Consider the following 14,398-nt stretch of genomic DNA (forward strand, 5'->3'; position numbering starts at 1 on the left):
GATTGAACTATCCTCTTTGCATTAGATGAAGTGCTATATATAGCACTGGAGCAGGCGTTTACAAGGGGGCGTCGGTTCGAACGGAACCGACGGGATTGCAGAAAGCAACCGCCGTTACAAGCGGGGATTAATCCCTTAATTATTATGTAAATTAATCTTAACACTCCCCCTAATCCATGCTTGTCCAGATAGCATCATCATCTTGAAAGAGTCTCCTCCAAAAACCCTGTGGGAAAAATGTGAGGAGAAAAGTGTTTGATATGTTGCTAAAACTCCTTCAAACCCAGTGAGAAAAATAAGGAGAAAATGCCGCAACATATAATGCGTATTGTCTGTTTAACTCAATATGAGAAAAACCCATAGAATTAAAGGACAATAAATATGTCGTATATACTTTCTTAAAAACCCCGGTGGGGAAAACAGAAAATATGACATATGGTCTTGTGTTGATATTACCTCATTAAAAACCTTCATGAGAACCTATAAAGTAAACTCATGAAGGAAAAAAGAGTATAATATGATGCTTTTAACAGGAACAATTCAGGAAGATACTCCCCCTGATTCTTGCAAATTCCAAAGCCGTCATATACCAATTCCATGAACATATTTTCGGAATGTAGAAGTTGGTAGAGACTTGGTGAACAAATCAGTCACATGATTTGACTTACAAGGTATGTAGTGATATTGCTTATTATGTAACCTGTTTGCATCCGGGCAACACAAGCAACATTATCTTTGAGATAATGGTTGGTGGATGTAGCCATGATGTCTGTTTCGAAGACTCTTCATGAGAGGGCTACCACACCTAGTACGAACACTAAGCTTGTCTACGATCTGACATAGTGGGGATCTGATCGATGTATCCAATGATATCGGTGTTCACATTTCTATGAAACTGAAAAACCAGGACAAAATGTTTGATGCCTTGGAGATATCGAAAGATATTCTTGAGTACCAACCAATTGTGTTTGGTGGATCCAATGGCATTATGGAACGTTGAGTCCCAATATCCCATTTCCATCATCTCTTGGTCTAATAGATCTTTCTCTACGTCTAGAGAATGAACTACCATGAGAGTTATGGATAGATAAGATTTGTCCACAATGAATTTCTCCAATATATTTTGGATATAGACAACATAGTATACATAATGCATGAATGAAGGTGCTCAAGTTGTAGTAACGAGCGGTATTTTGGTTTACCCAAATCCTTCATTTTAAAGTCCGTCACTTAGATGATTACATGCTCGTCATTGCATACACACAACACATGAATAATCATCATTGTAGGTGTAATCCTTGTGAATAAGGACCTCACTACGTCGGTTGTACCATATGTACCGACAACAATAAGTCTTATGGTGACTTAATGATTTTACACAATGTATGTTGCATTTTGTATTTCGATTCAAAATTGAGACTCCATCGGGAATCAATCATATATGTCTGAATCTAGTGATCAACATGGATATATAATCACTACATCTATCAACTGCAGAGATAGATTATTTTGAACTGCCAATGATATAAGTTATCGGAATGAGATTCCACCTCTGGAGAATAGTTGGGTATCTGCGTGAACCCTTGTGCTACAATACTTGCTCTTTGTTTCACCACCTCGTTGTTCTCAATTCTGTTTCCAGAAGAAAACTGGTGTAGGTATTGCTTATGAATAACTTCCCATTATTGAGCAAGATCATTTCTACCTAGATTATACCCTTTGCTTGAGTTCAGTCCGAGTGTTGTTCACACTTTGCCATGGCCATGGTCTTTGGATCTGAATCATTTGAAATGTTTTTGCAATCTAGTTGAGAAATGTATGTCGACAATTGTAGACTTTCGGTTATACGGTTCTCCAGAATCTATATAACAATATATAGTTGATGGAAATATCATTACCCATGGTGACTGCTCGCGATTTCCCAATGCGATTGAGTCGGGTATTCTGATGTCCCGGTCATTGTGTGCACTATGACCTGGGTTGGTGGAGGTTTCTCGTCCACTGGGTGTATACTACCCATTAGGTGTCTGCCAACGTGAAGTTGACTTGCATTTACTGATTCACAGGCCTTGATATCCTTGCTTGCAAGAAGCTAAATCTTGATGTACTATTGCCATACATCTCCCCCTATTGCTTCGAACGGGGAGTGGAGTGATTCTTATTGGTACCTTCACTCTTTCAGGCATATTTTGCAGGATTGTAGGATTGTGTGACACCTTTATAGTCAGCAAATGAATCTGGCAGGTTATTTGCAATGTGTTGCAAATGTTCTGAACGCATGGTTCAGATCTTTGAGTACGTGGATTTGAGGTAGAAATGTGTTGAACATTCCACTAATTTCCTGGCATTCTTTATGGTACTTGAAATCTCCCCCTAATGCCTGGAAATGTTCCTCATTGAATCAGCATACTGGCCTTGAATAACTCCCCGTGTGAGGGGCTTGAGGTATTGACGGTAATACAGTTATACCTCACATAGATCCCAACTATATGTTGAGGGGCCAATGATGTATGTCGGGTGGTGATATCGGTATGCAACCGAATTACCGCAGATAGGAAATACTTGGTAGATATCCACATATCAAAGATAGAGGGGAATAATATTATGCAGTTCTGTCATGAGCGTGTAAAACTGCATGACTCTAACGTAAAGTTGGCAAGTTGCAATTCCAAAGTAAAGATAATGCAATGAGCTTAACTCTTTGGATAGGATTCTACCAAACCATTTTGAGTCTAGACCTTAGGAAAAATTGCTAAACTCAATCCAAGGGCCATAAAGAAGGCACTCAAGGAGAATTCTGCAATGTTATCCATTCGATTTGCTTGAAATCGATGTCAGGATAATGAGCCAATGGTTTCGTGTGAATAAAGCACATATTTAAGACCATCATGTAGATATGTCTTTTAGAACCATGGAATACCTGAATAGTCTAGTCAATGGATGGGAAGAGCCACTTACCTCAACTTGATGCATTCAAGGAGTCTGAGTGGTTCAGCGTAGACTTTAAGGTGTGCGAGCCTTAAAATTAGCTTCCTGTGTCACTTGTAGTGCACATAAAATCCAAATGATGTTAGAATTTAGCATCATAATAATCATAAACTATTGGAATTGCTGATAGTTTCGGTTTCAACCCAATGTCTCGATGACCAAGGTGAGTATGCCTAGTTTTTCATGTACAAGACATTTTGAAAAACTATCTTGGGCGCAACATGTCCTAAGGGTTTTGTAGTATGTGTAGTACCATCCAGATGATACATAGAAAATATGCTTGCCATATCTGTTGCATATGGTAAAGAGAATGTATTTCTCTTTCTTGTCAACAGAAGTTTCGCTATGGAAACCATGTTGACGAATATCTCTATAGCTTAGTAGGGTACGAGTTAAACTTGGGAAGCAATGAAGCATCCTGACGTTACTCGAGTACCCACAGGGATAGTAAATATGACTCGAGTTGAGCCAACAAATACCTCATCGCATCTAGCGATTTTAAAATATCTCCTTTCTCTCAATGAGAGTGCAAACATTGGACTTCCCCGAGTATAGAGTTTGTGGTGCATATGCCCACAAGGCACATATCATCTTTCATCGGATTGACTCCCGTAGAAATCTATATATAGACATTAAGATTCTCAAGAAAATCACTGTCGGATATATATAGAATACATACAAATGAATTTGTATCAAAGTGCTGATACAATATATTGTGATATACAATATATGATGACAACAATACTTATGTTGTTGTTACAACATCATAAATAGACATTAATTATATTGACCACTCAGAAGATTGGAAGACTATTCGTAATCTCCAAACATGTCGGTTGAAGCATATTCAACCATCACATTCTCCGTGCCTATAGGGCCCCGTCATAGCTAGTGATGTCGGATTGAAGGTTGAAGTAAAATTCAAACCTTTGCCCTTGAGGTTCATTGTATCCCAGGAATTGCTAATACAGAATAACCAGATGTTGTGATCTGGTCTAATGCCTTATGATTATAAGACATCATTTTTCTATTAGCGGTGTCATCCTGACCAGAGGTGAATCCAGGATTGCACATATTATCCCACGAGACACAAGAGCGGTCATGATGTCCATGGCCCATATAGGGCAGTGGTGGCCATTGAGGGCGAATGCCTCAAACTCTATAGCCATATGTTACCTCTATGGGTAAACCAGAGATAATTAATTTACAACCAATAAATTAAAGACCATCATGGTTGATGTTGTAATGAACTTAGCAAAATCAATGGGTATTTCAAGAAGTTATCTTGAAACCATTAGTGTGAATCTCAAATAGCTAAATATGACATCTTGAAGATAATCTCCAAAATGGAGTAGATCTCACAGCACTAGAGAGTATAATCTGATGGAATCAGTAGATACACACTCGTAATGCCTTATGCCATGACTTAGTAAAATGTGTAGGAGAGCACTTTGTAAAGCAATTATAATGTCAAAATGACAAAATATAGGCTTTAACAGTAGTCATTGACAATCTGCGGAGGCAGTAGATCTAAATGACTACCTTGTGATCCCAATACATCAATTTGAAGAAATCACTTTGAATTTTGCATTCTTATTTGCAAGAAATTAAAAAATCTCAATTGCAAATAGACGTATTAATCTCAACATGTAGCGAACATGAAGATACATACATTCCAAAATACATCGTACTCAACAGAAATACACCACTATTATAATGAATAGCAATGATGTTGCAAACTTGATGTTCAAGTGAAAAACTTGAATTGTACAAATCTCAAATTAAATGAGATAATCCTGTATCAAGTTGCAAGATAATTCAGTTGGGTGAATTAATATTTTGCGAGAAAAAATTAATCTCAATCGCTATGAGATTGTTTTGCGAGAAAAATTATATTTCTCAATTGCAAATCAATATTGTTGTGCGAGAAAAATTAATCTCAATCGCGAAAAACATGTTCTAGAGAATGTGGTAAACACATTGAACATGTCAAATATAAATATAGATATATTTCTGGAATTTTAAACTCAACAGAAAATACAGTAGTACTGTTGATAAGACAGAGAGAGAGAAAAAATCAATGAAATCCAGCCCAGAGAAGGCGGCCGGAGGTCACGCCAGGCGCCTGGGCCTGGGCCTCCACGGCCTTTGGCCAGCCCACCCGCCGCCACACCGCATAAGAGAGAGAGTAGGCGACGGTTACGGATAAGGGTCGGAGACCCGAAGCCCGCACCACCCCGCTCGATCCCCACATCCTACACGACGCCGCCGGCGGTTGGAGGGCGGCGGCCACGGGCACGGCCGGGCGGCCTTGGCGCGTGCAAGAGGGCGCGTGGCCGGGCGGAGGCCGGGCCGCAGGGCTCGACGCAGCGGCCGGGATCGGGGCGCGGCGCAGCGCGGGTTGGAGGGCGGAGAGGCCGTGGCCAGGGCCGCAGCGCGGCCGGGCGGACGAGCGCGGGGCGCGGAGGCTGTGTCCTGGGGCGCAGCGGCCTGGCGGACGAGTCCGCGCCGCGTCGCGGTTGGGGGCCGTCCTCGCGGGCGCCAAGGCCGAAGGACGCCGCTGCGTTCGCGCCAGACGGCGTCGCCTCGCCATGGAGGTTCGATCCAACGGCTTGTTGCAGGCTGGGTGGTCCGGAAGACAACTGCGCTTTCCGGTTCATACGTCGGGCTGGCTACCGGCAAGCGACGACAAAGGCTGTCCCTTACAGGGGAAAAAGGTAAATCGATTTAAGAAATCAGCGTGTACCTTTTCCTTTTTCTCCCCAATCCGTTCGTTGGTGGATCTCGATTTGCACTCTTGGCGTGATGGGAGACAATGAATTCGGTTTCAACCTCCAATATTTTGATCAATGGATGCCATCTCCCATGTTCTTCATTCATTTTCTGTTCTTTGTGGCCTTGTTTTTCCTGCAGGAATTCATGGCCACAGCGCGCTGCAGGAACGCCGGTCCTGAGGGCCGCCGCGGTAGCGGGCACCACCACACCGACGAACTCGCGAGCGAGCGATGCTGTAGGCGGAATCGTCGCGCAGATGGAATCGCTCCACCGGGAGCGTGCGCGGGCGGTCACCGGGCTCTGTGTCGCCTGATGGACTATTTCTTTCTCAGTGGAGAAGACTATGTGCTGATAACGTGTTGAATTGTAAACGAGAGCAACGAGAGACAATCGAACAAAATGATTGAACTATCCTCTTTGCATTAGATGAAGTGCTATATATAGCACTGGAGCAGGCGTTTACAAGGGGGCGTCGGTTCAAACGGAACCGACGGGATTGCAGAAAGCAACCGCCGTTACAAGCGGGGATTAATCCCTTAATTATTATGTAAATTAATCTTAACAAAAACATCTTTTCTGTACGCACATAAAAATCTAGATCTATTAAACATATCACAGCAATTCTTTTGCTTTCCGCAGGCGCTTCAATTTCCTTTCTTTCAGTTTATACGTTAGATGGGCTAGAAATTTAAGAAATATGTGCAATTTACAACTGTGCAATTCAAAGAATTTCCCAAGCTCTGTACTCAATGAGGTATGAGAGGAAAAAACCTGACTAATGAGCACATAACGATGAATCTGGAATTATTACAACACCTTAGTCAAAGTTTAAAATATCTTACAAAAGCATTAACGTAATCCTCATATGCTCATGGTTAGCTTATTATGCATACGCCCTCCGTCCTAAAATACTTGTCATCAAAATGGATCAAAAGAGATGTATCTAGAACTAAAATACGTCTAGATACATCTCTTTTATCCATTTAGGGAGTATGTTTTATTAGCAAGAAGGACAACATCCAAGTCCTAGTATGCAACCGTTGGCAGAAGCACAGCTTAGTAGCAGTAATGATAGCACCACTAGATGTAAGTAGGGTATCGGTATGGAGGGTTGGTGGTCGCTTCCAGCTCGACCCATTCAGGATTGGTGGTGATGGTTTCCACATCAACTCCCTTTGGTAAATGAACATACAGTCTGCCATGAACCACCTTATAATCAGCGAAGACTCGCTTGAGAAGTTTGTCACCATCACCTACAATAAATTCACCTGGTTTGTCGCCAAACTCCTCATCAATCTTTTTAAGAATAGGATCACGAGAGCAACAGAGCTTCCTTAGCTTCCCATCCGCGAATTTGTTTATTCCCAATTTGTAGGGCAGATTAGCATTGTTCCGACGGTGGACAAGCAGGACAGTCTCCTTGAATGTGTTGAACCAGTGAACCATCTCATCATGATCACGCTTTTGGTTGAAATCTTTGCACCAGCGCTCATACAAGGCCCAAAGGGCTGCTTCTGACTCAAGGTCTTTCTCCTCTACCACAAACTTCACCTTACCTTCCTGCCTTTGTTCTATAAGCAAAAAATGTAATCTTCTGTCATATTGCAATTAAATTCACAGGGTCTGATGTAAAATTAAAGCTGTCGGTAAAACACCAATGGTATGTCATGTACAAAATAAAAAAGGCAGTCTTTGTAAGGAAAGATAGAGTCCTAAGTATCGCTGGGGATTACAGAAAGAATAAAAGGGAACATTCAGGCTGCAGCCCACAGCTTAGAACACAAAGGATCAAGCAAGCATAACAGAAGAAAAGGTGCCAGACAACCAGCAAAAGGATATCGAGCATCCAAAAGAATCAGCCAGTTTATCTTCATATATTTCCATGCAACTGGTACAAAGCAAGATCTAATGTCCAATTGTAATTTAAGACAGAGTCCTGGTGCACTAGTAAAACTTAGCAGAACACCCGTCATGCGTTAGTCTTATTCACCCACATACGCCGTATGCAACAAATTTATCAGAATGCGTTCAACTGCACAAACACAGTTATGTTTAATAAAATAATGGATTCTCGCATGCTAAAAAACGTAAAATATTCCGGACTTGACGGACAATGAAAGAAAAAAAACCTAAAGACGGGCAGTCCCATCCCCACTTTCTCCTTCCTATGACGCCTAAGGGTGCCAAGCCATGATCCTGTTCTAGCAGCTACATGGCCTTGTTCGGTTAAGGGGATTGGAGAGGATTGAACGAGATTTAGAGGGTTCTTAACTTGTAGGGGATTTAATCCCTCCAAATCCACCTCAATCCCCTTCAAATCCACCTCAACCGAACAAGGACTGAAGAGGGGGGCACTGGATTTACCTTCTGGGTGACTGAGTGTCAGGGAGGCAGGTGCCATGGCGCGTGGAGGAGCATGGACAGTGGATTGGTTCATACGCAGATCTACGGAGGCGGCACGATCTGAACCTAAGATAGCGTGAGGTTTGGTCGCCACCGCCTTCGTGGAGAGGGTCGCTGCTTCAACGAATTGGGCGAAGCGAGATGTGGTCGCCGCAGCTGAGCGAGCGGCACGGCCGATCCGCACGAGTCGGGAAGCTGCTGAAGGCATGGTGAAAGATAACGAGGAAGGACCTGGATCTGGATGGTGGCGACCAGTGTCGGCGTTCTCTTTCTATAAGACGAGTCTGGTTAGGGTTTCGGAGTTCGACAACATAGGAAGCGTCTGGAGCAAGGCCGGTGTAAGGATAATGGGCACATTTCTTGGGAAGGGGCCGCGAGGACCAAGCCCAAGAAATTGGCCACTTGGACCGCGGATGTCGCATTCTGTGAGGAATTCACGAGGGCGTCAGGAGCACTGTAGTCCACAGTTTTTCTATAGTTTTGTTTGTTTCTTTTCTATTTCGTTTTTCTTTGTCTGTTTCACGATTTTTCAACGGTTTTCTTCACTTTTCATTTTTATTCCACTGACTTCGGTCTTTTATTTTCCTTTTTCTTTGGTTTCACCAGTTTTCTTCTGTTTTTTCCTTATTTTTTTCTTTCATTTACTTACTTTTTCTAAACAAATAAATATATATATGTATATATATATTTTTTTTAAAATATTTGAAAGTTTTTTCGTACACACCAGGAAGTTTTATGTACATTTAATAATTTTAAAATACATGATTAACATTGTTTAAATATTGTTCTTTAGGAGTTCAAATATATGTTTTGACATCTACTTTTTTAATACATATTATACATTTTTTGTATATCTAAAAAATACAATACATGATTAAAAAATTGAATACTTGTTTTCAACATTTTTCTAATAAGTAATAATTTTCTAAAAAAACATTGAAATAATTTTGTGTATGGTACAGAACAATTTTTAAACTATGTGAACATTTTTATACATTGGATTTTTCAAAATGTTTGCTGGAAATGCATGAAGATTTTTCCACATGTAACATGCATTTTTTTAATGTTACGGAATATATATTTAATTACACGGTTTTTTTACTCTGTATACCATTTTCTTTTTAGAATTGCCACGTACATTTTGAAACGTATGAACATTCTTTTAAGTTGAGCGAACATTTTTTGACATTGTATTTGCAATTTTTGAAATGTGCACACTTAAAAAAAATAACTACTTTAGTTTTTCATGATATATGTATTACTCCCTCCATTTCATAATTCTAGTCGTGATTTTAGTTCAAATTTGAAGAAAAAGATGACAAGAATTATGGAACAGAGGGAATAGTATTTTTCAAAATATAAACAAAGGTAAAAAGGAAAAGCACGCATTAAATCAGTGGGACTTAGCATGTGGTTACTGGGCCGGCCCATTGTCGCACACGCTTCAAGCGAGACCTTGTTTGGTCCCGCAATAAGCCATACATACTCGCTCCCCTTCAAAATGTTACTCTCATCTCTTCTGGTGAGTTTTGAATGTTGATTCTCATTTTTCGTTAGGTTTCTTTTTGTGGTTTTTTGGAGTTTTCTTAACACCTGTTGGGTTAATCTATGGTCAACATGTGCAATTTGGGGGATGTGGAGGGGTACGTAGGATCGGTACGTTTAGCGATTTTTGGTGGGTGGTCTGCACGTGTCGTTGACTGGATCGTTGGTCGATGATTCGAGAAATGAACATTCTTATCTCTATCCCACATCTCAAGATTTTTCCTTAGATGTCTCTCTCTTTCCAGAAGACTCATGTCACCACCGCTTCATCGCCTTACGCTCCTACTCCCTCCATTCGGAATTACTTGTCTCGAAAATGGATGTATCTAGAACTAAAATACATCTAGATACATCCATTTCTACGACAAGTAATTCCGAACGGAGGGAGTATAAATTAACCCCATTCCTCGTCGAGGCCCCCAACAACAACTACGCTCATCCTCCTTGTTGAATATCTAATTGCATATATTACTTGTGCGTCAAGCCCACCTCATATTCCATGTATAGTTGAGGACGTGGCTACCCTTGTACATCATATATACGTGCCTATGCACCCGATCAATACATTGTGAGTTACGTTGCCAAACTACATGGTATCAGATAGGTTCCAATCCTAGACCTAACTTCCTCCCTTGTGGCATTGCAGGTCCTTGCCGCTGTCGCGCCTTCCTTGTCGTAGGTCCTTGCCGCCGCCGCAGGTCCTTATCGTCGACGCCTAACTCGAACTAACCTATCACCCCGCCGCGTTGTTGCCACTTCACCAAAGCCACGCGCGCTGCCCTTCTTTTTCGTTCGCTCGCCTCGATCTCTCCAAGAATCAAAGCCCTGATATGTCTCCGTCGTATATACTTTTCCAAACACTTTTGCTCTTGTTTTGGACTCTAATTTGCATGATTTGAATGAAACTAACCCGGACAGACGCGGTTTTCAACAGAACTATCATGATGTTGTTTTTGTGCAGAAATAAAAGTTCTCGGAATTCGATGAAACTTTTTGGAGTTTTTTATGGAATAAATAAAAAATACTGGAGCGAAGACCCACAGGAAGGGAACCGCCAGTGGCCCACAAGCCACCAGGGTGCGGCCACCCCCCTAGGCGCGCCCTGGTGCCTTGTGGGGCCCGCGTAGCTCCGCTGATCCTAACCTCAAGCCTATAAATTCCAATTTTGAAGAAAAAAATAAGAGAAGAAGTTTCATCGCGTTTTACTATATGGAGCCGCCGCCACCTCCTGTTCTTCATCGGGAGGCTAGATCTAGAGTCCGTTCGGGGCTCCGAAGAGGGGGGGATTCGTCGCCATCATCATCACCAACCCTTCTTCATCACCAAGTTCATGATGCTCACCATCGGGTGTGAGTAATTTCTCCGTGGGCTTGCTGGACGGTGATGGGTTGGATGAGATTTATCATGTAATCAGGTTAGTTTTGCTAGGGCTTGATCTCTAGTATCCACTATGTTCTGAGATTGATGTTTCTATGACTTTGCTATACTTAATGCTTGTCACTAGGGTCCGAGTGTCATGATTTCATATCTGAACCCTTTATATTTTCATGAATATATTTGTGTTCTTGATCCTATCTTGCAAGTTATACGCACATATTATGTGTTATGATTCGCATACCCTAAGGTGATAATAATTGGGATTCTTTTCAGTGATTACCGAAATTTGAGGAGTTCATGTATTTACTATGTGTTAATGCTTTGTTCCGGTTCTCTATTAAAAAGAGGCCTTAATATCCCTTAGTTTCCTTATGGACTCAGCTGCCACGAGAGGGTAGGACAAAAGATGTCATGCAAGTTCTTATTACAAGCACGTATGACTATATACAGAATACATGCCTACATTACATTGATAAATTGGAGTTAGTTCTGTGTCGCTCTAGGTTGTGACTGTCACATGATGAATGTCATCCAACATAATTATCCATCACTGATCCAATACCTATGGATTTCGCATACTGATCTTGCTAAGTTACTATTGTTGTTGCTGCTGTTACAATCACTATAAACTATTACTGTTACTGTTGCTAATTCTACTACCGCTATTAAGCTATCATACTAATGTGATATTGATCACTCTGCTACAGATATTCCAGGTGTGGTTGAATTGACAACTCAACTGCTAATACTTGCAAATATTCTTTGGCTCCCCTTGTATCGAATCAATAAATTTGGGTTGAATACTCTACCCTCGAAAACTATTGTGATCCCCTATACTTATGGGTTATCAAGACCTTTTTCTGGCGCCGTTGTCGGGGAGCTTAGCTCCATTTGCTGGGTCACTTGGGATTTATATCTGTTTATCAATATGAAGAATCTGAAGGATGATAGAACCAATATCGTTCCCTCTAGAATGAGGGGAGGTAAGGAACTGTTATCTAGCTCTGCACTTGATTCACCTTCTGTTTTGAGTAAGCTTGTGACACCACCACCTGCTATTAATTCTGATATGTCGCAAGTAACTGATGATGCTACTTCTGCTATAAATGATGCTAGTGCTCTGCTTGACGATACTGTGCCACTAGGTGAATTTCTTGATGAACAACTTGATAAAGCTAAAGAAAATGAGAATGTTGAAACTCATGAAATTCATGGTTCACCTATTACACCTAGCTCTCATAGAATTGAAATACCTGAGATACTCGAGGGTTTTGTTGGTGCAAAAAGTGCCTTAAATATAGCAAATGAGACCTGAAATGGGCCAGAAAATCAAACCTGTGGTATAATGGTGATTGCTTAAAGTGGAAAATAATTTGAGGCGAAACAATGAACCCACGTCTTCATTTGAAAATTAGCACGTCTTCATTTCAAACGAAATTATGTTGTTTGTGCACACGGGCGCTTACAGGCAAACGTTTGCATTGGCCTTTCCGCGCGGCGACCAGGGATCTTTCTTCATTTTTTTTCACCGAAGTTGCCAACATCCCCACCGCCCGCCCCCGTTTCACTCAATAGTCCACCCAATCTCCATCGCCAGCTCCCCCTCCCCCAGATCCACACCAGAACCCTCTCTAGCGCCGGCATGCTCAACCCAGCCATGTGCCCGCTCTTCGGTGTCACCCTACCTCCACTGCCGTTCCCAACACGCGGCTGCCCGTGCCTCGTCGTCTTCATTTGCTCGCCAGCCGTCCTCGAGAATATCGATCTTGTAACCCTCGCCTCTCCTGTGGTCTTGCCGGGTTTGCACAAAAATCGGTTAGTTCCTGCTCTCCATCGCGGTGAAGCATATTTCCTCGCAATCCCTCTTCCTATTCCATTCGGTGTGTTCCTAAATTGGCCATAAAATAGTGGAGAGCGTATATATGTTCATTATCTACCTTTATAACTAGTACACATAAGTTGTATTTGTTCCAATTAGTTATTATCGATTTACAGATCGTAGGCGCCCGAGTCACACAAAGTTAACAAATTAGCCGTATATTTTCAAAATTATTGTGTCGGGGGGATGACCCCCGGGTATGCCCAAGACGACGAAAGGATGCTTCAAAACATTACCAGGGGAGTGCCCCCTGGCTGGCTGAATCTGGCTGGGTTGAACTTGGCTGGCTGGAATCTGGCTGGGTTGACCCTGGCCGGGTTGACTTTTTGCTAGGTTGACCTGTCCGGGTTGACTTTGGTCGGGTTGACCTGTCCGGGTTAACCTTGGTTGGGTTGACTGTGACGCCCGGATAATTAGACTATAGTAATTCCCTACTAATGATGCCACGTCACCTCTGTCACTGTAGTTAATCTCGGGTTAGTTCAAAAAAACTGATTCAAATTCAAAATTGAATTAAAGGCAAACAACAAAAGTTTTCAAACTTAAAACTAAAATGTTCGGGTTGTGCCAAGTAATACAAAGTTAATTGTGGTGAAGAAACCCCACTTTTATAAAATGTTTTAATACTCTAAAATGACTAAAACGGTAGTTGAACCGATTGAATATGTGCCTTTGATATTTCATAAAATGATAAACTATTTTATTTTGAGGTAAAAACTTTTAGGTTAGTGGGTTATTTTGAAACACTATTTTCGGAGTTATTGTCATATTTTACTAAACTGAAAATAAAGTGTAACTAAAATAAAACAGAAAAGAAAAAGTGGAAATAAAACAAAACAAATAAAAAGGACCTCCCTGGCCAACTGGGCCAAACGGCCCCAACCGACCAGCCCACTGCCCGGCCGGCCCATCCCCACTCCCTTATCCCCTGAGGCGGCCCAAACCCTAACCACCGACACCCCACTGCCCAACACGACCCCCCTCATCTCTTCCCTCTCCCCCTCGATTTGGATCGGGGGGCGCACGCCCGATTCCGCCGCTGCCCGACGCGGCCCGGCTCCGACCCCATCGCTCCGACACCGTCGCCCTGGACCTCGCTGCCTCGTCCTCAACCCGCCATCGCCGGCGCCCGCCTCCTCAACCCTCCGCCCCGTGTGGATCCGGTCGGGGCAGCCGACGCCCCCGACGCCCCGCTCTTCGCCGCTCGCCTACGCCGGACTGCCTCCCCGTCAACGTCGTCGTCTCCGTCCTCCTCCCCAAGCCCCACTGCCCCGTTCCCTATGATCCCCCGTGAGGCCCCCCTCTCCTCCTCTCCCTTGTCCCGGTGCGCACATACGTGCACGCGCTCACGCGCCGTCGCCCCTCGCCCATGGTCGTCGCGCCGCTGGCCCCGTCCGGCTTCTGCGTCCGCATCCCCGTCCCGGCCAACCA

At 42.8% G+C, this 14,398-nt stretch overlaps 2 protein-coding genes across 2 annotated transcripts; one reads left to right on the top strand and one right to left on the bottom strand.

The window, feature by feature from the left end:
- The first annotated feature begins 3,142 nt into the window (after positions 1 to 3,142).
- Positions 3,143 to 6,371, top strand: LOC119320938. Its single transcript, XM_037594837.1, has 3 exons — positions 3,143 to 3,151; positions 5,181 to 5,705; positions 5,902 to 6,371. Exons 1-3 carry the CDS (start codon positions 3,143 to 3,145, stop codon positions 6,124 to 6,126), a joined length of 759 nt encoding a protein of 252 aa, XP_037450734.1. The 3' UTR covers positions 6,127 to 6,371.
- A 112-nt stretch (positions 6,372 to 6,483) lies between these two features.
- Positions 6,484 to 8,502, bottom strand: LOC119320503. Its single transcript, XM_037594572.1, has 2 exons — positions 8,128 to 8,502; positions 6,484 to 7,334 (listed from the first exon to the last, which is right to left on the bottom strand). The coding sequence occupies exons 1-2, from the start codon at positions 8,372 to 8,374 to the stop codon at positions 6,844 to 6,846; spliced, it is 738 nt and encodes a 245-aa protein (XP_037450469.1). The 5' UTR covers positions 8,375 to 8,502; the 3' UTR covers positions 6,484 to 6,843.
- Positions 8,503 to 14,398: the final 5,896 nt, after the last annotated feature.

This window comes from Triticum dicoccoides, chromosome 6B (genome assembly GCF_002162155.2).
Source record: "Triticum dicoccoides isolate Atlit2015 ecotype Zavitan chromosome 6B, WEW_v2.0, whole genome shotgun sequence".
NCBI lineage: Eukaryota > Viridiplantae > Streptophyta > Magnoliopsida > Poales > Poaceae > Triticum > Triticum dicoccoides.